This window comes from Astyanax mexicanus, chromosome 19, assembly GCF_023375975.1.
Source record: "Astyanax mexicanus isolate ESR-SI-001 chromosome 19, AstMex3_surface, whole genome shotgun sequence".
In the NCBI taxonomy this organism is placed as follows: Eukaryota; Metazoa; Chordata; class Actinopteri; order Characiformes; family Acestrorhamphidae; genus Astyanax; species Astyanax mexicanus.
The window spans coordinates 25637211-25663820 of record NC_064426.1 but is presented as its reverse complement, the minus strand read 5'-3'; the positions used below and the strand labels follow the sequence as shown (position 1 = coordinate 25663820).

At 36.1% G+C, this 26610-nt stretch overlaps 2 protein-coding genes across 3 annotated transcripts; both read right to left on the bottom strand.

The window, feature by feature from the left end:
- Nucleotides 1-2271: 2271 nt before the first annotated feature.
- Nucleotides 2272-9249, bottom strand: ypel3 (yippee-like 3). Of its 2 annotated transcripts, XM_007234472.4 has the most exons (6): nt 8855-9249; nt 7749-7822; nt 4197-4315; nt 4052-4095; nt 3839-3947; nt 2272-3360 (listed from the first exon to the last, which is right to left on the bottom strand). In XM_007234472.4, the coding sequence occupies exons 2-6, from the start codon at nt 7810-7812 to the stop codon at nt 3271-3273; spliced, it is 426 nt and encodes a 141-aa protein (XP_007234534.1). In that variant the 5' UTR covers nt 7813-7822; nt 8855-9249; the 3' UTR covers nt 2272-3270. The 2 variants fall into 2 exon arrangements, with proteins under 2 accessions (XP_007234534.1, XP_007234535.1); XM_007234473.3 differs by lacking the exon at nt 7749-7822 and having other exon boundaries at nt 8855-9248.
- Nucleotides 9250-9605: 356 nt separating this feature from the next.
- On the bottom strand, nt 9606-25429 carry gdpd3a (glycerophosphodiester phosphodiesterase domain containing 3a). The gene is made up of 11 exons (XM_007234475.4): nt 25050-25429; nt 24698-24904; nt 19809-19851; nt 18851-18986; nt 17501-17546; nt 17285-17403; nt 16265-16354; nt 16012-16145; nt 14816-14875; nt 13968-14019; nt 9606-13199 (listed from the first exon to the last, which is right to left on the bottom strand). Exons 2-11 carry the CDS (start codon nt 24834-24836, stop codon nt 13071-13073), a joined length of 948 nt encoding a protein of 315 aa, XP_007234537.2. The 5' UTR covers nt 24837-24904; nt 25050-25429; the 3' UTR covers nt 9606-13070.
- Nucleotides 25430-26610: the final 1181 nt, after the last annotated feature.

The following is a 26610-nucleotide window of genomic DNA, read 5'->3' as shown; positions in this document are numbered from 1 at the left end:
TAGTTTTAATAGCCATAAGCGCTGTAATACTTTAACCTGATTGGATAACGATAGACTCCGCTCAATTCCTACAAATCGGTTATAAACAGGAAGCGTTTAAAGAGCCAGTGCCCTACATTTTCAACATGTAACGTCTATGAGTCTGTGTGTCAAAAACATAATATAATATAATATAATATAATATAATATAATATAATATAATATAATATAATATAATTAGTGGTAGTTAATAGATAAAAAATAAACAAATAATCTCTGTGATTAATCACAATTAAACACATTTTTTTTCTTCTCACTCACGTAAACCATACCTGTCAAGTTTTAGATTTACAAATAAGGGATATTTTCCTCTGTCCGCTTAAAGCCGTCCCACCAGCCCAACGAAGGTTCAGTATCCCTTACATTTTAAGACAGGTTTACAAAAAATCTAAAATAACCACATGTGAACCACTTACACACTACAATTAGATTGTCAGAATCTGAAATGTTGTGGACATTCCTTCATATGTCATTCTTTTAATACAGCCAAATTAAAAATCCTTTTCTGGATATTAAAAAAAAGTTAAGATTTCATGTCTTTTTTCCATAATGCACTTTTTTATATTATATATTTATTTATTTAATAGATTTAAAATTTAACAAAGGGTGCACAAATTCTGCAAAATGACTGTAGGTGACCTAAAAATAGTATTATGAGCTTTTACTAAAAGGACATGGACCAGATATATTCCATCAGTAAAAAAATAGTCCTAAGTGGCCTACACAATTAATATTTTTTAATTAATACTTCTTTCTTTTGATCACTCCTGATCAGTTCAGTTCATTTCGGTCCTCTCCACATTTCTAGGTAAACTCAGTCACAAGCTGTAATTTTTTTATTTTAAAAGGTTTAATATGTGTATTTTTAAGCAGCTATCAGAAAAATCTCATCACAGTTTACATGATTAGCCTACAGTTACCTTTCTTTAAGAAAAATCGCTGTATATCCAGATCTGTTTTAATATCAGCTGCTCAGGTATGACGTAAACAGAACCTGTCTGACAACATGAAGCAGGCTAAAAAAATAAAAAAGGAAAACAAGTCAGTGAGAGTTAATATTCACCAAAGTACATAACATAAAACAGGGCTGAACCTTTCCAGGAATGACTGGCCTACAGAAATTACTCCAAAAGGACATGGATATCTCTTCCAAAAGGTACCAAAAGAACAACATGTAACTTTAAAGAACTGCAGGTCTCACCTGCCTTAGTTAAGGTCAATGTTAATAGTTCAGTAATAAGAAAGAAAGGAAAATATTCTGTAGACTGATGAGACAAAAGCATACCGCCAGTCAAACATGGTAGTGGTAGTGTGATGGTCTGGGATGCTTTGCAGCAAGGAATGGCTCAAAAAAACAAAATGAAGGTTTTGGAGTGGCCTAGTCAATGTCTGAGTGAGATGCTGTGGCACAATCTTAAACAGGCTGTTCATGCTCAAGAACCCTCCAAAGTGGCTGAAAACTGTTCTGCAATGAGGATTGGGCCAAATGTCTTTCTCAGAGATGTAAAAGACTCTTTGCCAGTTATCTGAAACGCTTGATTGCAGTTGTTGCAGCCATGCGTGGCACAAACAAGTTATTAGGTTTACGGGCAAATACTTTTTCCAAATAGGGCCAGGTTGGTTTGGATAGATTTTTTTCTATTTTTTATATTTACTCAGGTTATCTTTGTCTGATATGAAAATCATTTTTTTAATGTGAAAAATGAAAGTATGATAAAAAGCAAAAACTAAATCTGTAGGGAGACAAAAACTTTTACTGTACATGAAGTACAATGTTTAGAGTAATTTTAGATCATATCCAGATTAATTTTTGATAGTTTGCACAGCCAGAAACCATGTTAAATGAGGTGGCTTAAAATGAGATTACAGTTGGATTTGTACAGATGTGTCTTAGTCTGGGAGATTTTGAATGGTCTTTCGCATCACTCACAGCAGGACCTCATCAAATTCAGAGTGATGGAAATACGGGTTTCAAACATAGTGCAAAAAGATAGTTATTGACACAGACTGTGTTACCACAGCAAAGATTCGCTGTAATGTTCACACACAAATCTGATCTGACCACTTGCAAATAACAATGCGGACAGTCACCTCACCAAATCTGATCTTTCAAACAGATCTGATCCTGTCTGAACATAGCCTTTGAGCACTGTGAAGAGCTTCATGATATATGTGTAGCATTTGCATTTATAACAGCAAACAAGCCAACAAACAATCACACTGAGGCACATAAACAGAATCAAAGTTTATTTAATCACATAATTTAAATGTACAGACATGATTAATAAAACAAATTTTAACAACTTAGCATTTGAAGAAGTGCTACTCAATCACAAAATCATTTACCATAGTGTTTCCTCTAAACATGATCATAAACGTGTCTCTGTACATGCTGCTCAAAAGTTAGACTATATTTACATTTCTCAGACAGACAAACACAGAAAAAAAGACATACAAGGGTGGAAGTCTCGATTACATTCTACAATCATTTTCAAAAGCTGTAACTGATGTGTCTCAAAAACAGTTGAATGTACACCACCTCCTCTATGAGCTACAACTGATTAGCACTGATCTCTTAAAAATGCAGCCATATTTGATGGGTTTCTTTTGTAACCTATCAAACAAAAAGGACTGAATTTGAAGAGGAATGCAGATTTACCCTATATCTTCCCACCCACCCCAAAACAAGACAAACAAAGAAATGCACACATACAAACACACATATTGCACTTAGTCTCTCAATCCACTCCACACAGAAATAAAACATATACCTCTAGTGGTAAATACCACAAAACTTAACGATACTTGAGTAAAATACATTTCATCTGAAATAATTATGCACATACTACCTCACTTTTCTTTTAAACCTAGGTAAAAAGGAAAACAAGTCAATGGACCCCTTTTTCCAGCCTTTTGAATTGCACTTAATGTGCTGGAAAACGAGAACTAGTGGATTACATCCCAACAAGTTTTTGGAGATTGTGAAGTGGCTGCAAGCAATCACAGTTTTTTTATATCCATTGTATTTGTTTGTGCATGGTCAGTTCTCATTGCTCTCCAAGAGCTTCCTCCTTTAATGTAAAACTGATGCATTACGATATCAAAGTGGGGAAAAAGGTGCTCAATAGTAATGTAAAGAATATATATGTATATACGTATAAAAGGCGCATCATGCTGTTCTTGGCAAAGCTGTACGCTGCGGACAGAGTAGGATGGCAGGTGGTGAAGGCTTCAGTCCCAGCCATTGTCCTTAATCATGTGGGATAGTTCAATAATGTACTTTCCCTCCTTATACTTCTGACTCAACTCAAACGCTTGTTCCTGCAAAGAGACAGAAAAAAGAAAGTGTTAAAAAAAAATAATAATAATAATAAAATATAAATAATATTTATATCCCCTGAACAGAATATAACCTGAAAACTCTTACAGCTTATGCCTTAAGGGCACTGATTATTTGCATTTTCAGATGATTGATCACTTGCTTAGTTGTGAGTGTTAGCACAAGATGTTAAAGCTTAAAAAATTAAATTTGGACTGATCCCAAAATTTCTCTGTCTGAGATCACATTTGCAAATGTCACATTGGTAGATTTATTTATTGAATTATTAGTTGTTGATTTAAAAGATAAAGTATTTTAAAAATGTATTTTATTTTTGTATTGTATTGCTAAAGCAAACTTGTACTGTTTACTTCAGTTCTGTCCAATCTCTCACATACAGCTATGTATAGAGTGCATGTGTGCACTGCTTTCATGAGCCAGGGGGTGAAGGATATATTTGGGGGTGTGATGTGTGCTTACATATTTCCAGCCCAACGTAGTGTGGCAGTTCTCACAGTAAATGTCAGCCACAGCATGAAGACCAGTCAACAGCAGCCTCTCCTCAGCTGGACCACAGCCCACATTTACCCTGAAATGAGAAAAAAAAAAAATTAGTTCAAATACACATTCCAGCACCTTAGCCTACAAATGTCGGCAAATGTAGAAGTTTCTGCATAAATTTCAGATACTTACACAGAGTTGAATAGATAGGCACGTCCCTGGCTACCTTGAAAAGACTGCAGATCACAAGGGGAAACAAATTAAAATACCATCGAAACATTTAAACACTTCAGTTTCCTCAAACCAAACCATGAATTATTCCTTTCAGAAACTTCACCTTGGAGATGAGGTCATCATGGTTGGCCAGGTGTGCCCGACAGTGGACACAGCTGTAGCGACGGTGGCAGGAGTCCAGGTATGCCTGGAACGTTTTGGCCTTAGTCAGTTTCACCATGGCTGTAAACAAAAAAAGATAAACAGTCCACAGCTCACATTGTTATCAGAGCACGAGCAAATGTTCAGGAACTTAAGAGTAACATTTACATGTAAATGCTCATAGTAACAAAGTTACTTATTGAAACATTTCTAGCTTGAAGGAATTTACCAATTTACATCCGTCGTGATAATTATTTATTGAGTAATCATACAATAAATAGACATGATCAAGAATTTTGCTGACCTAAATACTGACCATTGCGTTTACTTCGCATGATGGGCCTATTAACATAAACAAGCAGGTATGAAGACTGTTTTAAAAAAATGTTTAATTAATTTAGACTACTTAAAAAAAGTTTTGCTTCAATTCCAATGTCTAAATATTTAAATTTATTATTTAAAGCTAATAACTCTTTAAAAGTGTAAAATCATTATGCTACTATATTATCACTATATCAGAGGGTCTTTCATCATATACTGCAATCATTTCAGGGACAATATATTGTAGAAAAAAATACTTATCGTAACAGAAGGCTATGACCTTTTTTGTATTACATTTGATAAACCCAGAATGCTCTTCTGAGTTGCAATTCCAAATTTCAGGTGACAACTAGTTGTTCATGTGTAAGAGCATCACAATAAATGGGATTAAATGCAGTGGAAGATGTAATAGAGGTAATGGGCTCACTCACACAGTTTACATTCAAGCTTGTTTGAGTCTTTAAAAGTGCCCAAACACAACAAAATTACACATTTGCTCAATAAATGTCACTGCTTTCCACATTTCCACATCTTTTGTGCATTTAAATCTCCTGTTCATATGTTTTTAAAGCGATATAGGACATGGCAGATATAATCACTGACTTATCAGCTAATCAAAAAATAAATCAATAAATTAGTCAACTATCACAATAATCAATCGTTGCAACCCTAATCTAATTTTCTCTTAGGATATTCTGCACTGTGAGGTGCTTAAAAAAAAAAAAAAAAACATTTCTTGGTTGTCCTATAGCTCCACTAAAGGTTGTCGGGCAAATCTACGAGTGCAAAGGTAGAAGCAGCTGTACAATGAAAAAGAAATGAGTTGTACAGCCAATGACATACCCTATTCTTCTGACTATAAGGTGCACTGGATTATAAAGTGCACCATCAATAAACAGCTATTTTTTGGTTATTTTCATACATAAGGCGCACCGGATTACAAGGCTAATTAAGCAACACTAGCAAGAATGCATACAAGGGTGAACATAGGTGTTGCCATTTTAAAAAAAAATTAAATAAAAAAAATATTTTAAAGTCATACAAGCACTTATTTACAGTAAGCATAGAATTCCACTATTTTGTCCAAGGATGAGCGCTAGCCGTGGTTAGCACCGCTAAGCCAGCCACGGTTAGCAGCGCCTGCCAGCTACTTGTAAATGCCACCCAATAGCGGTAGACTGAAGAACCCTGAGTGTTCCGGCAAGCCATGCTGCTGTAGAAACTTCTGTATTAAGCTGTACTTCAGCAGAGTGGCTTTACTGCTCCTTACAACCTGACCGGTAAAATTAATACAAAAGGCGCACCGGATTATAAACGCGTACTGTCGATTTTTGGTGAAATTAAAGTATTTTTAAGAGCACCTTATTGTCTGAAAAATTTGGAAACTTAATGAGGTAGAAACCACAAAAATGTACCAGAAACACAATGCAAGTCATAGCATGTCTTATATGGACTTGCACTAAATTATATATTCTTATTTATATAATATATAGGGGAGGTTTTGAGGCCCTTAAAATATACTTATGACTGTTGATGACTTTTAATGATTGTTAAGGGGCCAGCACAGTGACATGCTAATACAGTGGTATAAGACTACTCCCATGATGCTTTAAGGTGCCATTGACCTTTATTTATTTTAAAAGAAGAGACTTTTAGCTGAAGTTTTGTTTAACATGCTTTTCTTTTCTTCGTTTATGTTCTGAGAGACAGTTCTGTGTGGTTCTTCTGTACTTTTAGGAGTTTTTTTTTTCTCACCACGGAGAAGCCAATTAGACAAGGCACATGCCTTAAATAGTCCCTATTTTCCAATAACTAATGTGTTATCAGTAAAATGATAATTTGATTCTGGTAATGTTTCTGTTGCCCACATAAAAAATGTAGGACAACTTCAAGGGAAATTCTGAAATTAATGTTGTATTGTCTGGCTAATGAGGAAACTTTTTTTTAACTGATTTTGTTTTCCATACACATTTTGCTAAGTGCCAGGTGCCTATTATTAAAAGCAGCGGTTATTGGCAACTTCTATTCCACCATTGGTAGATGACAATCAGTCCATGAAGACTTCCTCTAAGAAAGCTCTTACATAACTCTTAAGATACTTTTATGCAACACAGCTGTTAACTAACTTTAAGTAATTGTTAAGGACAATCAAGGTGTTTTATGCAACCTGGCATAGGAATGAGGAACACTGGAAGCATTGGGGGCATTGCCTTTTTTTTTTTTTAAGTATATTTTCAGACAGCTGTGTTGAGGCTGTGAATTTTAAACACAGAAACAAATTCAAATATGAGTCACATGAAACAAACTTTAAGATTAATAACTTACTGCTGTTTGAGAGTAGTTAGCTGGGTATGTATCCAATCTTTCTTTCAAATGAAAGGACAATGATTTAAAACTTAGAACTAGGTTTGTATAGTTTACATTTATGAATTGCTTTTATTGGACACCTAGTAAGTTATTCAAAGCAAACTTGAAAGATTGCCCAATATGCTGGAGGTATTCTTTAGAAGGCACACTAATTCATTCCTTTGATTTCCTTGACAGATTATGACTGATTAAATCTAGACAGATCTTATGGTAGGCAGGAGGCTACTTTTAAAACACTGGAAGTCGTCTCAGGCTCCTACTTTAAGTGAATGGTACGAGTTATTAAATAAAGTGGCCTCCTACGAAAGAGTCTCTTTCAGGCTGACGGGGACACCTAAAAAGTATTTTAAGAAGTTCCTGAATCCAGAAATTCCTGGATCATATTGGTAATCAGTAAACCTAGCTCCATAGCATACACCTGTCAGAAAGTTCAAATTACACCCGTTAAGGTAGTAGCATTAGCACTTTTTTCCTTTCTTTTTTTCTCTCTTTTTCATTTTTTGGGAGAAAATACTTGCTGTGTACCTTTTGATATTAATTTTTTTTTCTACTGTTATAATTATTTGTTAGAATTGTTATAACATACTGTACTTTTCTTTTCCCTGTTCTTTACTCTGTGATATTTACTACTGTATATGTTAGGCAGGTTTTGGAAATTGTACTTACTTATAAAACCTTAAATAAAATCATAAAAACAACAATGTGGCACAATGTGGCTAAAAAAGCTGACTAAAGCGGTTTGTGTAATATTAGTCGGCCTAATTTCAGATACATTTCCTGGTTGTATGATATACCAGGAAAAAGGGAAAAAAAACATCCAGCTGACCTAGTTTAACGCTGGCTGTTGGGTTACTTCGCTTGGCTGCTTTCGCTGCAGCTCTCTGCTCCATATATGGCACACTGGCAACGAGGGAGGAAACATGAGGATTTAGCTACATTAGCTAACGATAGATTATGAGAAAAAAACTATGGAACAAAGAACGAATAATAAACATGTATATATCTAGCTATGTATGCAGATACACAGTTAGCTGTATGGCTAGCTAGCTCTGTCACGTGGGCCCAAGTTAGTGCAGCTGCTCGCTTAGCTTAGCTTAGCTAACCCTAACCTTCTACACACAGAATAACATACAGTCAACGTGGGCTGGCAAACATCACATATGGAGCAAACAACATACAGCCGAGTGTTATTTACTGCGCATGCGCTGACCCACTTCATTTGTTAACGTTTGCATGCGTTTCTTATAATACTTCTGTTTTTTTGTTTTTATCTCGGGTCAATCATAACATCATAGCTACAATCTGAGATTGTATTGTATCTGTGTTGCTATTAGTATATTTGTGTTTAATCCATGTCCCAAATTTAAAAATCCATGCCAGCATTTTGTTCTAGCTGCTTCATAAGCTCAACTGCAGAAGAAAAAAATCTATGCAGGTAAAACTAACCTAGATGAATCCTGGGATGGATTTTTATATTATGGACCTGGATTACATAAACTACACACTTCTGGTTATAAGCTAGCTGGATAATACACTTCCTTGGTTGCTGTTAAAGCGTAAATACATCTAGAGCTAACCTAAACAGCTACATAATTAACATGCTACACATAAAAACCTTATAGTTAGCTAGCTTAGTAACCTATATTTACACTAATATAAAACCTATATATAGTTATAGCTAAAGCTAGTGATTTAGGCCAACCAAAAAACCCTAACCTACCCAACATATTACGTTATCTGCCTGAGCTAGTTAGCAAATCATCTATCGAATTAACGTTAACTTAGCTAGTTAAGTTAGCTTACTAACCGAGTTATAGCTTCTCTATATTTTATTAATGCAGCTTTACCAAGCTAACCTATATTAACACAGCTAGCTACACCATGGTTAGCACAGAAAGCTTCATAACACTGCCAGCTAAACCATTAACTCACCTGAATGGAGCTAACTACGTTAAACGATCCACAAACGAGGATTTTAGCGCTTCTCTCCAGATAAAAAAAGCTGAAACGCAGCAGAAGTCGGGCAGGAAAAGCTCAGCAGCGACCGAGAGCAGCGTGGAGAGCAGAGCGCTCAACCAAACAAAACAAACCCTCCTCCTCCTCCTGCTAATACTGCTGCTGAACTCCAATTCCCTCCTTTTCTGCTTTGTGTCCTCGCGCTCCTGCAGTTCTGTCACTCGTGCGATTTTTTTAAAGAAGAAAAAGAGAAAAAATAAACGACGAAAATTCCACCGTAAAAAAAAATAGAAGCACGCGCTCTAAACTCCGCCGCGATCCTACAAATATCTCCGCAGCTGAGTTTGTTTACCGCGACCCCCTGAAGTACTTTTACTTACGTCACAGCGAGCAAAAACTAAACAAACCACCATCGACCAATCAGATTTAAAAGCGGGATTACAGGAATATGGGTCAGCCAATCAAAAGCAGCAATATGTTGGGCTAGCCAGTGAATTCTGTAATGTATACATTTATTCAGGCTCATGTTGTGGACGTGTTTTTATGAAACCTTTGTGCACTTATTTTTCCAGTGTGATGTAACTAACAGATATTTCCCCCATTTTAAATTTAAAGATATAGTTTATTATAACAATACATCAAATAAACCTTTAGAATATACTGTAAAATGCTATATACTACTCACAAAAACATTTTATTCACAAACAAAAATGTTCAGACACAAAACTGAGCTTTCCTATATATTTAATTAAGTCTTTAAGTAGAATCAATACGACAACAACAACTAAAACAGAAAGTTCTTCTGTTATTATGAATTTTATATTATATTTATATTATAATTGTTAATTGTGGTTTGGCTGACATTATTTGTATGCTTGTTCACATCAATACAAACAGGAAAATAAACCAGAATGCAGAAAACTGGGGGTTTCTTTTCATTTGTTCCACCTTGAGTCACATAGTCCCCACTGATGTACTATAAAGCAGTAAAATGCAAACAGTGAACAAACCCTCTCACATAGGTCCTATTTTTCTTATGTAAGGTTGATAAATAATAGATCACAATTGTCTGCAGAACCACAGTACAAATAAAAAGTATAATAATGCTTTTTTGTGTTGCATTAACAGGAGTGTTTTTATTTTTCTTTATTATTTATCTTAATGAAAAGATTTGTGGAAAACAACATTTGCTGTCATTTGCACTCGTCATAGTTAGACGGCAATTAAATAACGTATAGTCACCCTTGAAATAGAATTTCAATCTGCGCTGCTTATTTCACATTTTTTAAAGTAAAAACAAACTGGTGGTTCATGATTATGAAAGTTGTTTGTAATCTTCATAATCAGGTGCTTGGTCTGCCAGAGTGTCTGCGACAGCCCACTTTCATTTTATTTTACAGCCCAACAACAGACTGGGTTGTAAAAAAAAAAATGCATCTCAGTTTTTTTTGCATTTGATTGGACAGATTATACTGGAATGTTTATGCATGTTGACTTTGTTTTGAAGGCTAGGCCACACTGGACTATGTACTCCATGTATTATGAGAATTGGGTAATAAAGGAATGACACTTGCCATCATGGTTGAATTGTTGGCAGTAGAACCTGTTATTTCATCCTGGCTGCAGTCCTGGACGCCCACTAATGTTTTCCCTGCACCTGATCAGCAGATAATCCAGTTCTTCATGAGCTGACAAAGGTACTGTATGTCACAACAGTGCAGGTGCAATACATGACCAGAATATGAAAACACTGGTAGACATCTGTTCTATCTATTTCTTTATTTCTGTAAGTCTCTTCTCTGCTGGAAATGCTCTACAACAGATGTTGGATAATCAGTGATGTCAGCTTCTGATGATTAAAGATTGGTTTGGAATCAACTGTCCTTCCAACTCATCCCTGTAGAATTGAATGGAGCTTTATTATCCTGTTCTACTACTCCACTGCTCAATACAGCATTAAACCCGACTTGCCTATATGGGTGGGGTTGGGAATGGTGGCCATATACTAGAGGTGGGCGATACCAGGAATTTTGGTATTGATCCGATACCAAATAAATACAGGGCCAGTGCTGCTGATATCGATACCGATACTTTTTTATATTTAAGCTAAGCTTTATAGATTCAAAGGATCCAAAAGATCTAGGATAGAACTACAGTAACAGTTGTTTTTAACACACTTTGCAAAAAAATTATAAAATTATATTTGTAAAAAAGTACTTTAGAAGTATATTAAATTACATTAACTAAATGTGTACTTTATAGTAGTCTATTTTGTAATACACTAAACTGTACTTTTTAGGAAGTATGATCAAAGTTTACTTTCACAAATTTGATAAAAGAATAATATTAATGTACTTTTATTATATTTTAAGTAATTTTTTTGTTCTTAGGAAAAACAAGATCTTTTTGCACGAGTATTGTTCAATATCAATACCAGCGTTGGTATCGATATTTTCGATATCTGGATCGATCCGCCCACCTCTACCATGTATCCAGAATTTTACTGATAATTAACGAAGATACCAATTGGGCTGTTTTCTCTGACCCAGATTAATCTTCAATTTCCAATGTAAATTTTTGATAGATGCTTAAATTTGCCTCATAGATTAAGGCAACCCTTGTCCATGATTCAGGATTAATGTTTCCTTAAACTTATTAAAATGTTATAACAGTCAGAGGCTAATTTATTTAAACAAAGCAAGATATTATATTATTTTATCAATATACCTATTTTTCTTCTTCTTATTAAAACCATTTGATTGAATCGCAATGTATTGGTGTGCAGCGACATGACAATCACAAACCAGGTAGAAACCTTTTCGATTCCAAAGAAAAAAACAGGGCAATATAATCCATGAACTGTGAAAGAAATGTTATACATATTTTAGGCCCAACATAAATATATAGTTTTTTGGACAATATATTGACTATGTTCTACTATATTGTCGCTATTTAATGAAAACAAGTATTTGCATTTTTGTCGATTTTTAATTTACTACATAATTTAAACAGACGAACTGTTTGAGAACAAGATGAGACAAGATTTAACAATACTTTATATATTTTTTTAATTTAAAAGTTTTTTTTTTATATTTTGCAGAAAATCATCTTGCAATGGATCAGTTTTTAAACTGATTCTGAATTATGTATGATAAATCATATGCAGTAAAATACGGAACAGTATGCAGTACCCTAATGCAGCTGGTTTTACCCTAAACCCAACAACTTTTTTCCTGTATGATCTCACATGATTCTTTTAAGACCTTCGAACTATTGTCACAATCCCTCTAGTGAGGGTTCTGTGTTCAACTATCCCCCTTCAGGTTTCTATACAGACATGGCAACCCATGACCGAATCCTTATGGTTTATAGTTCTTTGTTGTATCAATGAGTTACCTTCACGTTTGTTTGTGATCAATTCTGCATTGCTCTGCAGTTTAGACTTTTAAGGTGGAAATGTGTTACGATTAACGAAACACTGAACAATGTGTTAAAGTACTGTTTGCAGCCCAATTAAACATTTGTTTTGGTTACCTGTAAACAAGTCTTATTGTGCTGTTTTATTCCTGTGAGATCTTGTGGCACAAGATCCAGTCTCAATCACTTTTACTTTGTTATAATATCACTGACAGTTGGCTGTGGAACATTTAGTAGTGAGGAAATCATTTTCACGACTGAAATTGTTGCACAGGTGGCATCCTATCATGGTTCCACACTGAGCTCCTGAGAGCCCATTTTTTTTTACTAAAGTTTCACTAATCTTTTACAGTTAATATTTAACTGTAATTGTATGTGATGTCTAAATAATGTGTAATGAATGGAACAGTCACTGATCACATATTATAAGTCCATATTAGAATGCCCAGCAACATCTCTATCTCTTCTCATGATCAGAGATGAAATTTCGTAATTTCTTTGTTAAAGAATGTGAAGAGGTGCACTATTTGACCAGAATTTGGAAGAAAAAAAAAATGTTATTGAAAAGCATGTTCCAACATTCCTTCTGATATCAAAGTTTTGATATTAAAATCGAAGAAAACCCCCACCCACACATCTGCAGTAACAGACTCCAGAGAGTCCATGGCAACCTGAAAATATGATGACATCATTTTTGCAGAGTGTTTGTGTAAATAATATGGCATTAATAAAACAGTCATTGGTCATGAGTGTTATGTGCATGACATCACACCATTCATGTGCTCTGATTACGCCTTCTAAGGTAGTTTGACAACAAAGTAGGATAGTCAGTCATGACTCCAGTTGCTCCTGCTGCCAAAGCGGCCTCAATGTCCTGATCTTCATTACATACAAACAGGTGAATCTAGGAGATCCAAGGAATAACAAGTAAAAAAGGAGAGAGAAAAAAGAGAATGATGAATATGTTATGCAGCACAGTAGACTTTAAATGGTTATACAGTAGACTGTTTTTAAAAATGCCTTTGTATTTTGCTATTTAAAGTTATATACAGTACCAGTCAATAGTTTGGACACAGCTTAAATTAAATTTTAAAATGTTCAGCACTGTAGATTAATACTAAAGCCTTCCAAACTATGAAGACAAACATGAAATTATTTATTACGCAAAAGTGTTAAACAAACCAGAATATGTTTTATTTTTTACATTCTTCAAAGTAGGCATTTTCCCAGTCAGCTTTATGATGTAGTCACTCTCTTGCCCTCTTAATGTGTTTTAGAGCATCAGTTGTAACGTTGTAAAGAGGTAGAGTTATAGGTATACAGTGAAAAGCCCTATTTAAGTTGTTCTAATGTTCTAATCCATATTATGGCAAGAACTACTCAACTAAGTAAAGAATTTTTTACTTAAAAAATGAAGGTAGGCAATTCAAGAATGCAAAGTCACAAAAACTATTTTAAAAAATGTAAAGATCAGGATCACCCCAGTAAAGGAAGAGCAAGAGTTGTCGGAAACAAGAGTTAACAGCACCCCAGATAAAATATATAGTATTTTGATTTAACACTTTTAAGTTTACTACATGATTCCTTATGTGTCCCTTCATAGTTTGGATGACTTCAGTATTCATTTACAATGTAGGAGAAAAAAACATTGCATATAAAATCTTTTTTCTACCTGAATTCCTCTGTCTTTCAGGTGCTGAAACAAGCCTTTCCTCAAAGTCAGCCTGTAACAAAATGGACAAATAATTATTCGACTTTGGTTTCCTTAATCTTTTAAATGAATTAAACAATGTAAGGTGAAACAACTTAGGATAGATAAGCAAAAGTAATGTTTTACTAAAAACTAGTAAATTGCTTTTATTGAATTTGGCCTTGGACAAGTAACCTAATGTTACAATGACAAATTAAAAGTCCCCAAATGTTTTGTTTTTTTTTGTCCCTGACAAATACTTCTCCGTAAATGGTTATATGATTTGTATCAAATGGGAAGTTGTAAGAATTATTTTATTGGTATATAACCTTTCAGTTATGTGGAGTACTGTATATTTAGAAGACCCAATACCCACTCCCTTAAACTATCACAAGTAACATTACTGGGTAGCCAGCTTGCTTGGAGGAAAGATCAACTAACACTCATATGCTGACCAACATCACACTAGGGGTGATAAAGGGGAATCTTCCCTATACCCATCTACCCTCTCAGTGAGAGCAAAGCTAATTTTGTTCTCTCGGACTCCGGCTGCTGATGGATTCAGGATTTGAACTGCCGATCATTGTATCACAGTCTTAGTCCAGTGGAATAGCTGGAGCCATTGTTATTGTAGGCCTGCTTAATACTGTGTATAATGCTCTTATAGTAATGCACAGCATGTATGTACTTTAAACCTTTACACTCACAAATATCTTTCTCAAATATGACACTGTATATATATATATATATAGCACAGTAGCAAAAAAAAAGTAAGTGAACCCTTTGGAATTTTATGATTTTCTTAAAGAATGAAGAAAGTTTTCACTTACTTTTCTATTAGTGAGATGGCCATTTTGTTCTTCAGAATAGCAGAATCTGGTATGTATGTCCTAGAATAATAATCAGATAAATGGTTAGATACATTTAAAAAATATTCAAGCAAGTTTGGTATAAAAAAATTACATATAACTTCTTTTAATGAAAGTGAAGAAATACTCAATTCAATGAATTGTGAGGCATTTCTAGAGGTTTATTCGTTCTCACATTGCTTCTAAAGCTTAAAGGAGAACTTAAGGTGTAGTGAAATATGATTACAAGTACAAACGTTTGCCAAATAGCCCATCTTCATTCACCCCCAGCATTCCAAAATACAGCGCTTTTAGCTGATGCTCCCAACAGGCTTACAATGCTAGCGATATGGGCCATAGATTTGCCTATGCAAATAATTGGCTATTTTAACACCATTAACAAGCTCAACTTAGCTCCACACTTCATTGGTAGAATTCTGAGAGCACAACACCTTGGGGTAGCTCTCTGGGTGCCGCCATCTTGAAATTAAGTCACAATAAGTCAACTGACGAGCACAAACGAATAGGTGGGATAGGGAAACAGATTGAAAAATAAATATTAAATATTAAAGAGAGATATTCTCAGCAACAACTGGAATTCATGCATTTCTACAGAATTAATTTTGCAAAATGTTACTTTATCATACCCATTCATTTATGCTTGTCAGTTGACTTATTGTGATTCATTTTAAGATGGCCGACCCGTAGGTACTGAAGGTACTGTGTGTTTAATCTGTCATTTTTAATAAACTTCCTGCACACTTTCAAAGCTCTCAATGCCTCATTTTAAATGTCGGGGCCTTCAGAATTCTACCAATGAAGCTTTTTTGAGTTTGTTAACGGTGTTAAAATAGTAATTACTTGCTATGGGTGAAACTTTGCCCCTATCAATAGCATTGTACACCTTTTGGTAGCACTGGCTAAAAGCACTGTATTTTAAAATGCTGGGGGTGAACTGAAGTAGGCTATTTGACAAAAGTTCATACTCGTTATCATATTTCCTTACACTACAATCCCATTTCACATCAAATTTCTCCTTTAACCTCAGAAGGTGTGCTGTTCAAAAATCAAAAAACTTTTTTTATATTGATTATATACACAATGAACAGTATAAATAATGAATAATAAAAGAGGGTATTACTGTATTACTATATAATGGTACACACACACACACACACCTGTTGATGACCTGAGGCAGGTAGTACTGCAGGAAGCTCTCTCCAAGTGGGACGAATGGCAGCAAGCCCGTGTAGTACAGCAGCAGCAGCTGCAGCCCACGCATTTCAGTGAACATGTACGGCATAGTGGAGTTCTAGCACAAAGAGAGGAGAGAGCGAGTCAGAAGAACACACAAGAAGAAGCATCTTCAATTTGATGTCCCAGTATTAAATTTTAGTAAGGCACGGGAAAAGGCATTTCCAATTCACTCACCACTTTGCGACACTCTTTCATGATAGATGAATCCACAGATGCCCAAACAGTGATGTCTTCTCTGTCATACTTCTTCACTAGATCACTAACCTGAGAGAAAACAAGACAACAAAGAAGAAAGAGACACATTACTGCACTAATGTGTAATTTCTGAATGAATAATAATAATACAAATAATCACTTTACTGTATGTATTTACTATGTGTTGTCCAATATATTCAGACATCACTTTTGTAGCTTCTGTAGTGTACCCAGCTACTTATATAAGCTACACCCACTGCTGACACAAGTGTACAGTTGCACACAATCCATTTTTGTACCATGAAGAAAAAAAAAAAAACATTTTAAACAGATGAGATGAATGCTCTGAAATGGTTCCTCACATGGGCCTAAGGCCTGCATGCCCCATTACATGTCAGATAAAGGGATATAATAAACCTCCAGCATTGGGTTGTGCTGTGAAGCAGCAGAATTGGGTTCTGTGGACTGATGAACTATCATTTAGTATCTTTAGAATTAAGGCCATCTTGCTTCTCTCTGTTCATTGATGCGCCACCTTTCAAAGAGCTTCTCAAGTGGCCAAAATGTCTTTAAATGCATCATAAAGGTGTGTACACGCACTGGGTATTCACCTGTTGACAATTTATTGCCAATAATAATGAATGTCTGAATGTTGACGTCTGCCTAGTTTGTTTTCAGACTGTGGCACACCTGTGTTTTCTGTTGCCAAGATAGCAATATGTCAGAAATTTACCTGAACACACCACATTTCGAGACCACCACACCCATTGTAGATATATTCACAAGCACCGTTGCTATTTAAATGACGCAGGCACAAATTGTGAAAATAGCCTGTCGGTGTTGATTAAGGGTGTAAGATTGGGGGCTTAGCTGCATGCTAAATTTTGCAGCAATATATATTTTGTCAACAAGTGTTATTATTGTCTAATGTAACTGTAAAATTGATAATAGTCAACTTATATGTAATAATAATTATTTATAGTGCATCCCAAATCATACCTTCTCAATTAGCTCTCTGTTCTTCTCTTTCACCTCGATGTTGATAGGAATCTTTGGAAACTTGTGGAAAACGTCCTCCAACAGGGCAAATTTTCTGTCTGAGCCTGTGCTGTAGTGACCTATAGGAACACCATGTTAGAAATATGTTGCTGTTATGAAATACTGTGTGTGTGTATGTGTGTGTACTGTACATACAGTATGCATTAAAAAAAACACCTGCATAGAAGGTGACCTCCAGTCTTTCTTTGTAAAGTGGCAGCTCCTACAGAAAAATAAATTAAAGGATCAAAAGGACAATTGATCATTCAGGATAACAGCCTTTGTGCATAGTGTATATTGGTCTATATGTAGTCTATGTTAGTCTATAAGAGGAATGTAGTGGTTTATGAGTAGTCTATATTTGTCTGTATTTTAGTCTATTTTGGTCTATGTGTAGCACATGCGGGTATATCTGTAGTCTATATTGGTCTATATGTAGTCTATGTTAGTCTTTGAGTGGCATGTAGTGGTTTAGGTTTAGTCAATGTTGCATTATGTGTTCTCTGCTGGTCTATTGTTTGTTGTCTACATTTCTACGTTTATATTTAGTCTGTATACATTGGTCTGTGTGAAGTCTATAATGGTCCATTTGTAGCCTATGCTGGTCTATGCATAATCTATATCAGTCTATGTAGTGTACATTCTTTTAGTGGGATGTAGAGGTCTATGTGTAGTCGATAGTGGTCTATATTTAGTATATTTTGGTCTATGTGTAGCATATGCTGATCTATCTATAATCTATATTGGTCTACATGTAGTCAATGTTAGTCTCTGAGTGGGATGTAGTGATCTATGTGTATTCTACATTTGTCTATATTTTAGTCTATTTTGGCCTATGTGTGGCATATGCTGGTCAATCTGTATTGTATATTGGTCTATATGTAGTCTATGTTAGTCTATGAGTGGGATGCAGTGTGCTATATGTAGTCTACATTCATCTATATTTAGTCTGCATTGGTATATGTGTAGCATATGCCAGTCTATGTATAGTTTATGTTGGTCTATATGTAGTCTTTGTTAGTCTTTGAGTGAGATGTAGTGGTCTATGTGTAGTCTATATTCATCTATATTTAGTCTGCACTGGTATATGTGTAGCATATGAAAGTCTATGTATAGTCTTTGTTGGTCTATATGTAGTCTATGTTAGTCTTTGAGTGGCATGTAGTGGTTTAGGTTCAGTCTATGTTGCAATATGTGCATTCTGCTGGTCTATGTGTTGTCTACATTTGTTCATATTTAGTCTATGTTGGTCTTTGTGAAGCATATATTGGTCTGTGTGTGTCCTGTAGCTGTCTAGGTGTTGTCTGTGTTTGGCTACATATGTCTACATATGTCTATGAATGGTTATTTTAGCCTATATCAGTTTTTGTATGGTCTATGTAGTCTTATGTTGGGCTATTTGTACTCTCTTCTGGTTTATGTGTGGTTGTTTTTTGTCTATATGTAGTCTTTGTTTGTCTATGTGTAGACTATGTTGGTCTATGTGTCGTCTATGTTTCTCTCAAATGCTTACTTTTGAACCCTTACCTCGTAATTTAGAGAGGAGATGCTGACGTCATGCCCAGTCTGGCGCAGGAGGTTCTCGTCATGTGATACAATCAGTTGACCGTCTCGGGTCATGTGACAGTCCAACTCCAGCATCTCTGTACCCACCTCCACTGCACTGCAAGATAAGGATTTGAGAAGTGTCTGTCAGTGTGGCCAGGAACAAAGTGTAGCCAGGAACTGTGAAACATGGTGGTGGCAGCATCATGCTGTGGAAATGTTTTTCTTCAGCAGGGAAAAGAAAGCTGGTCAAAGTTAATGGGATGATGGATGGAGCTAAATACTGGGCAATCCTGAAAGTTAACCTGCTGGAGGCTGCAAAAGACTTGAGATTGTAAAGGAGATTCACCTTCCAGCAAGAAAATGACCCTAAACATACAGCCAGAGCTACAGTGGAATGATTTAAATCAAATAATATTCATGTGTTAGAATGGCCCAGTCCTGATCTAAATCTTTTTGAGCATCTGTGACAAGACTTGACAATTGATGTTCACAGATGCTCTCCAGAATAGAATAGAATATAATAGAATAGAGTAGATAACTCTAGATGTGCATAACTGGCAAAGACATACCCTAAAAGACTTGGTGGCCTATTGATTTACTTTTGCAAGCCACTGTATATGATATCTCATTGTTTCATGTGATTGGGCATTCTTTAAACCCATAGTTTCACTGCAAGATATACCATCTAAAACCTGTAATATTACTCTACTATCTCAGCCCACATGCTTCTTTCACTTCAGATGCTAGTTCTATTTATCTCAGCTTGTCCAGAAATGCATGTGTAAAGCATGATTTATACTTTCTGACTGTAGGGGGAGCCCATGAGCAAGAAATGCCCACTACCCTATATAGCTGTTTAAAGCAACTTAAATCTGCTTGACCAACTATGAGGAAAGATGAGCGCAGGTGAACAGTTATGAGATCAGTATTTACTCACTGTGTAAATGCCTCTATGGTGCTCTCAATTCTCTCACCAGATCCTGTTAAAAAAAAAAAAAAAACATTGTCAGACGCACATGCAAATACACACAGCTGTACACATAGAGATGTACTGTTTACTTTAAGTCCTTCTTCAAAGTGCTTCTCAATTCCATCTAACGACAGTGTTCTTTCTATCATAGTCCTGGACAGCTTGATTATTACCTGGAGAACTCTCAACCTTCTATACTTAACTAAAGACAGACAAGAGCAACTAGAGAGAAAAACTATATTTATGGATGCAAAATTGTCAATGAGTAGCATTGAATACTGATCTAATAAAATATACAGCTCTGAAAAAAATAAGAGACCACTTAAAAAAATGTATGAGTTTCTTTGATTTTACCAAAGGAAAAACCTCTGGAATATAATCAAGAGGAAGATGAATGATCACAAGCCATCAAATCAAGCTGAACTGCTTGATTTTTTGACACCAGGAGTGGCATAAAGATATCCAAAAGCAGTGTGTAAGACTGGTGGAGGAGAACAAGCCAAGATGCATGAAAACTGTGATTAAAAAACAGGGTTATTCCACCAGATATTAATTTCTGAACTCTTAAAATTTTATTTTTTGTTATTTCAGCCATTTCTCTTTTTTTTTGCAAATAAATGCTCTAAATGACAATATTTTTATTTGCAGTTTGAAAGAAATGTCCGGAGTTTATAGAATAAAACAACAACGTTCATTTTACTCAAACATATACCTATAAATAGCAAAATCAGAGAAACTGATTCAGAAACTGAAGTGGTCTGTCTTCCAGAGCTGTATTGTCTTTATAAAACAATGTTGACAATACTGATTTTCCCTTGAAGCTCTTCACTTCAACATGGGTACATAAAATTAAGCCCAAAATGCTTAAATAATTAACTATTCCTTTGGACCTAGATTTGTTACAGAATTGGATTTTTCCTTTTATTTTTCATTTTAAACCCAACAGTTTCTCATGAGTTAAACTTTTTGACAAAATTGAAGATTTTTTTGAAACAACAGTGACAGTTATGATATATTAATAATAGTGCAATATTGCACACAAAGGGTGTTCAAAGCCTGCATTTACATTCAGGGCTTCAGACTAACTTTTTAACAACCATCCCAGAATTGTTGGGCTCTTGATGGTAAATGTAAGTGAGCTACATGTGTTTATAATGTGACTTATAATGTGACTTACAGCACACATTCACACACGGAAAAGTTTATGTAGTCGTTGATCACATAGAGAGGTTAAATAATGTTCAACATAGCACCTGAGGTCCCACGATTCAACAAAAAGAGCCAATCAGCTTTCTGGTTAGGCCACAAGTTGAAGAGAGTTGACATTGCTAATTCAGGCCTGGGAATTTTATGACCCACTGGCCACACCTGGCCCTTTGACTTTCCAGACCCGGCCCTCAGATTCACCCCAGAAACTGAACTGGACTTTAACGCACTTGTTCAAGACCAAAATAAACTATAAGAAAAAGTATTGAAAAGAGTAAAATATGTAATTAGACTACAAACCAAATAGCAATAGCATACCTGTCAAGTCTCCCGTTTTGGCCGGGAAACTACCGTATTTTACTCCTCTTTTCCGCCGTCCTCCCGTATTAGTATTTTCCCGTAAATTTCCCGTATTATATTAAAATAAAAAACTATATATTATTGAGGAGACAGGGCACTGACCGCTCTGTGTCTCTTAACCAATCGTGGAGCCGGTTCAAGGAGAAAGTCCCGCCTTTCAGGAGAAACAGCCAATCAGCTTGCAAAGGAGTGTCAGTGTGGGGAAGCCCCCCGTCGCTGTGAGTTCAGGCAGCTAGTTGGAGCAGATGATGTTAAAACATATCTGGATATACAGCGATTTTTCTTAAAGAAAGGAAATGGTAGGCTAATCATGTAAACTGTGATGAGATCTTTCTGATAGCTGCTTAAAAATACACGTCTCCGAAATAAAACACACAGATTAAACCTTTTAAAATAAAAAAATTACAGCTTGTGACTCAGTTTAACTAGAACTGTGGCGAGGACCGAAATTAACTAAACTGATCAGGGGTGGAGTGATCAAAAGATTCATTTTGCAGAATTTGTGCACCCTTTGTTCAATTTTAAATCCATTAAATAAATAAAAAATATATCATATAAAAGAGTGCATTTATGCCAAAAAGACATGAAATCTTAACTTTTTAAAAAATATCTAGAAAAGGATTTTTAATTTGGTTGTATTAAAAGAATGACATATGTAGGAATGTCCACAATAACAATAACACAATATTGTTGTTTTAACTATGCCTGTGAGGGCTCAGAGTGGTCCGGCAGGCTAAGCACTGCCACTATGATCAGGAGATTGCCGGTTCGAATCCTGTCCGTGTAGTTTGCCATCAGCTGCCGGAGCCCTGAAAGAGCACCATTGGCTTTGCTCTCTCCGGGGGGGTAGATGGCGCTCTCTCCCCTCATCACTCCAAAGGGGATGTCGATCAACACAAGCTGTCTGTGAGCTGATGTATCGAAACCGAGTTGCTGCACTTTCCTCTGAGTGCACTGTGATGCTACTCTACAATGCTACATCAGCAGCAGTTAAAAAAGAAGTGGTGGCTGACTTCACATGTATCAGAGGAGGCATGTGTAAGTCTTCACCATTCTGCTATTGGGACATCACTAGTGGTAGGGGGGAGTCTTAATGAGTGGGTTGGGTAATTGGCCATGTAAACTATGTCTTTCTCATATTATCATTGCAATTGCAACACCTTCTCTTATCAGTTATAGCTTATCAAAATCATATAATTACTGCAGATAAAATTAATATTAAGCCTAATTAAGGTAAATCGTTTAGCACAGCCCAGTTCCAATGTATCATGTGGCCCATTGGGAAAATTAATTGCTTACCCCTGAATTAGTGGGAAAGCACATGGTGTCCACACAGCCAAAGGAATCAACGGATTTAAGTCACTTCAGCCTGGTAATGTGAACATAGCTTACGATGCTCTTGTTGTTTAGTTGAGAAATTTATCTCTATTAAGTAATCTGTGATTTTAAAGGCTTTGTTCAGGTGTGTTAGAAGTTGTAACAGTAGAAAAATGTGGACAGACTGGTGTGCCCCATTGACTGGATTGAGAAACATGGGTGTTTCAAATATTACACTTCTACTAGTGAAGTGTTTCTTAATCCTGCTCTCTGTGACTGAGCAATGCACCATTATCAGTGCACCTGTTCAAGGTAATGTAGTGTAATAAACAGTTAATGAACTGAATTGGGTGTGTTTGGCCACTGCTGTGGGCCATTAAGTTGTATTTTTTTTGCAAAATTTAAAATTCTGCATATTTCAATGTACATCTTGCTCCAATATCTCCCACAAATCATCAAGAGCTGAAGTGAGTGCTAGACAAGAGAATCCCAAAAATGTGCAGAAATCTTTAATATAATTTATAGAGATACAGTATGAGTCCAAAATATTGACACCTTTTCTAATAAATGCATTCATATATTTTAAGTTGAACTCAAGTTACCCTTGAATTCCGAAGAAACAATAAATAGGCAGGCATCCCAATACTTTAATCCATATGGTGTATTTAAATACTGTTATAGTTTACAAATATGAATCTATAAAATATTTCATCCCAGACTTTATTTTAAATGAGAAATGGCACCCAATCAAAAATGAGTTAGTAATAATCGCAAAAACCTAGGTGGCTCTTAGCTGGGGTGATGTTAACTTGCGGCTTCTGATGCTGGTAACTCTGATAAACTTATCCTGTGCAACAGTGGTAACTTTTGGTCTTCCTTTCCTGGGGCGGTCCTGATGAGGGCCAGTTTCATCATAACGTTTTTTATGATATGTGGGATGATCTGCACTTGAGGATACTTTCAAAGTTCTTGAAGTTTTCAGATTGACTGGCTTTCATTTCTAAGAACATTACTCAAATAGATTATTCACTGTATACCAACTCAACCTCTCCACAACTTTACACCTGATGCTCTCAAACACATTAAGAGAGCAAAAAATTCAAGTAATTAGTTCTGCACAGCTGTTAACTGAAAGCTAATAATTCCAGGTGACTCTACTTCATAAAGAAAGAAGAAAGAAAGAAGAAGACTGAGAAAATCCAGCCAAGATGTGCAAAATTGTCTACAATGCAGAAGATTTTAAAATAATGGTAATGTTCATCATGGCAAACAGCTAGATTTACCCTGTCAAACCAGCTATAAGAAAATAATTTAGCTAGAAAAAACAGTTAGCTTCATGGCTAACATTAATCAAAGTCTGCAGAGGCTGGCTGTTAGCATTGTAGCTATCTAATCTACCCCCTTACAGACATGGCTGGCAGCTGTGTCTGTTAGCATTGTGGCTTTAACCTGGCCTCAGCCCAACTGTTAGCATTGGAGCTAACCCACTATTCTTGGCTTGCTCAAACAGGTTCAGCAAAACTGACAGACACAGTATATAGTACATATCATGTGTCAACAACTTTCAGTGAGTAATTCAGCTCAGAAAACAACCACATTTACTCAAATTAAAGCCCATAGCAGCCATCATGTGTTTGCGTAATAATCTGTACACATATTCTCCAGCCTCTGTGTAAGTGTAGTAAGTGGTAATGATGGTATTAGGTGGGTAACTATTGACAATGACCAAAAACGTATTAGTTATTAATACTGACACAATCTGAGCTGACATTAGCTTTACAGCCCAGCAACACTCTGTAAATACTAGCATAGATCTTTTCCCCTTTTTTTTTTTACAGATATATTACAATCGTGGGATACAAATCTAAGATCTTAGAAGGTCTGATCAGGCATGTTGTGTTATGTGCACAGATTCAGAAAAGCAGAGAGGCTTAAGCATGTCAAGAAAGGTAGCCGGTGCTTCAAAGCCCTACCTCCCCTGTGTGAGATGTGGGTGCAGCGGAAGGCTGGCTGCTTTTTCTTGTGCAGAATGTAGGGATTCTTCAGCAGGTAGAGGGATGTGAGGGTGTAGCCCCCTAATGCAGGGAGAAGGTAGTACATGAAGCTGGACATAATTCCCACAGTGAATCAAAGAGACACCCAAGAGAATCCAGGCCAGAGGAAGTGGCAGCAGCACATCACTGCAGGGAAAGACACAGACTGAGGTCAACCAGAGCTGAATAAACATTACGAAGCTGACAATATTTCAGAATTTTTGCCATTCCCTTATTAAAGTAAACACATGTTAAGTCACGACAAGTTGTATTAGACACATTCCTGGCTTACCTGGTGGTTAGAGGCCTTCCTCAGCGTGTAGTCTACCTTTCTCTACTGGTTTCAACAAGTACCTTTGACTGCTATCCTGTTCAGTGTCCTTTTTTTGTGTGCCACTCCCTTCCCCCCATGTGTTTCAGCCCTCCCTCTGCAGGGTAAGCATGAGAGTAAAGTAATACTGTTTTAAAAAGGCTAAAACCAGAAGAACAGGAGTGCGAAGGAAGAAATCACACTCCTCCCACCCTTATAGATTACCACACACTGTAAAATCTGGCCTCAATGTTCAATCCACTGTCCTCTCTCACTCCCCAAAGGAAAGAGAAGGAGTGAGTGGTTAATGTAAGACTGGTTCTAGTTAGTTATTGGCAGCAGGTCTCTCTTTCCCCCTTTCTCTCTCTCTCCGTTGGTCTTTTTTGTGAGTAGGCTACACAAGCAGGTCTAATAATAATGCCGTCATTCTTCATCTATTAATCTTGTTCATGCACTTCTCTGCCCATTTGACAGAGAGAGAACGAGAGAAAAAGTAGTATGTGTGCATAAGTATGTATATAAAATTATATGTACATATTTTAGACATCCTTTTGTAAAAAGGAAAAAAAAGACAGAGAAAGAGAGAAAGAAATACACAGCTAGAGAAAAAGAGAGACAAACAGAGAGAGATACAGAGAGAGAAATACAAAAAGTATTGTGTGTATGTATAGTATGTGACCATAAGTATGTATAAACATATATGTACATATTTTATACATCCTTTTGCAAAAACAGACAGAGAGAAAGAGAAAGACAGCAATAGAAACAGAGGCAGACAGACAGAGAGAGAGACACAGAGAGAAAGACAGAGAGAGAGACAGAGAAAGAAACAGAGACAGTAGATAGAGAAAGACAGACAGAAAGAGAAACAGAGAGAGTGTGAATAAGAGAGAGAGAAAGAGAGAGAAAGAGAGAGACAGCGAGAAAGACAGAGGCAGAGAAAGAAACAGACACAGAGAAAGACAGAGAGAGACCGAGAAAGAAACAGAGACAGAGAGAGAAAGACAGAGACAGAGAGACTGAGAAAGAGATAGAGAAAGAAACAGAGACCATGAGAGAGACAGAGAAAGAAAGAGAGACAGAGAAAGAAACAGACAGTGAGAGAGAAAAACAGAGACAGAGAGAGAAAAACAGAGACAAAGAGAGCAATACAGAGACAGAGAGAACGAGAAATTTCTTGAGTTTCCTGTTTCTGGCCAGATTTAAATCAAAACAGTGTGTGGTGCAGAGTAAGAGTGTGTGAGAGTGGTGTTAAGGTGTGTAAAAAGAAAGGTGCGGCTTGTACCTTCATGTGATAACAGGACTAATGGAGGGCAAGGCCCAGCAAGCTGTCAAAACTGTTCCAAAGTTCCCACCAGTGATTGATTAAAAAAAAAAAGGGTAACACATGAATTAAATATTTTTTGGTGTTTTATTTACTAATTTTAGGCCATTTTCTCCCGAATTCTAAAAGGCCAATTACCCAACCTACTCATCAGCAATGCCTTCAACACTAGTAGGGTGAAGACTATCCTTCAACACATGTAAGGTCACCCACCGCCTC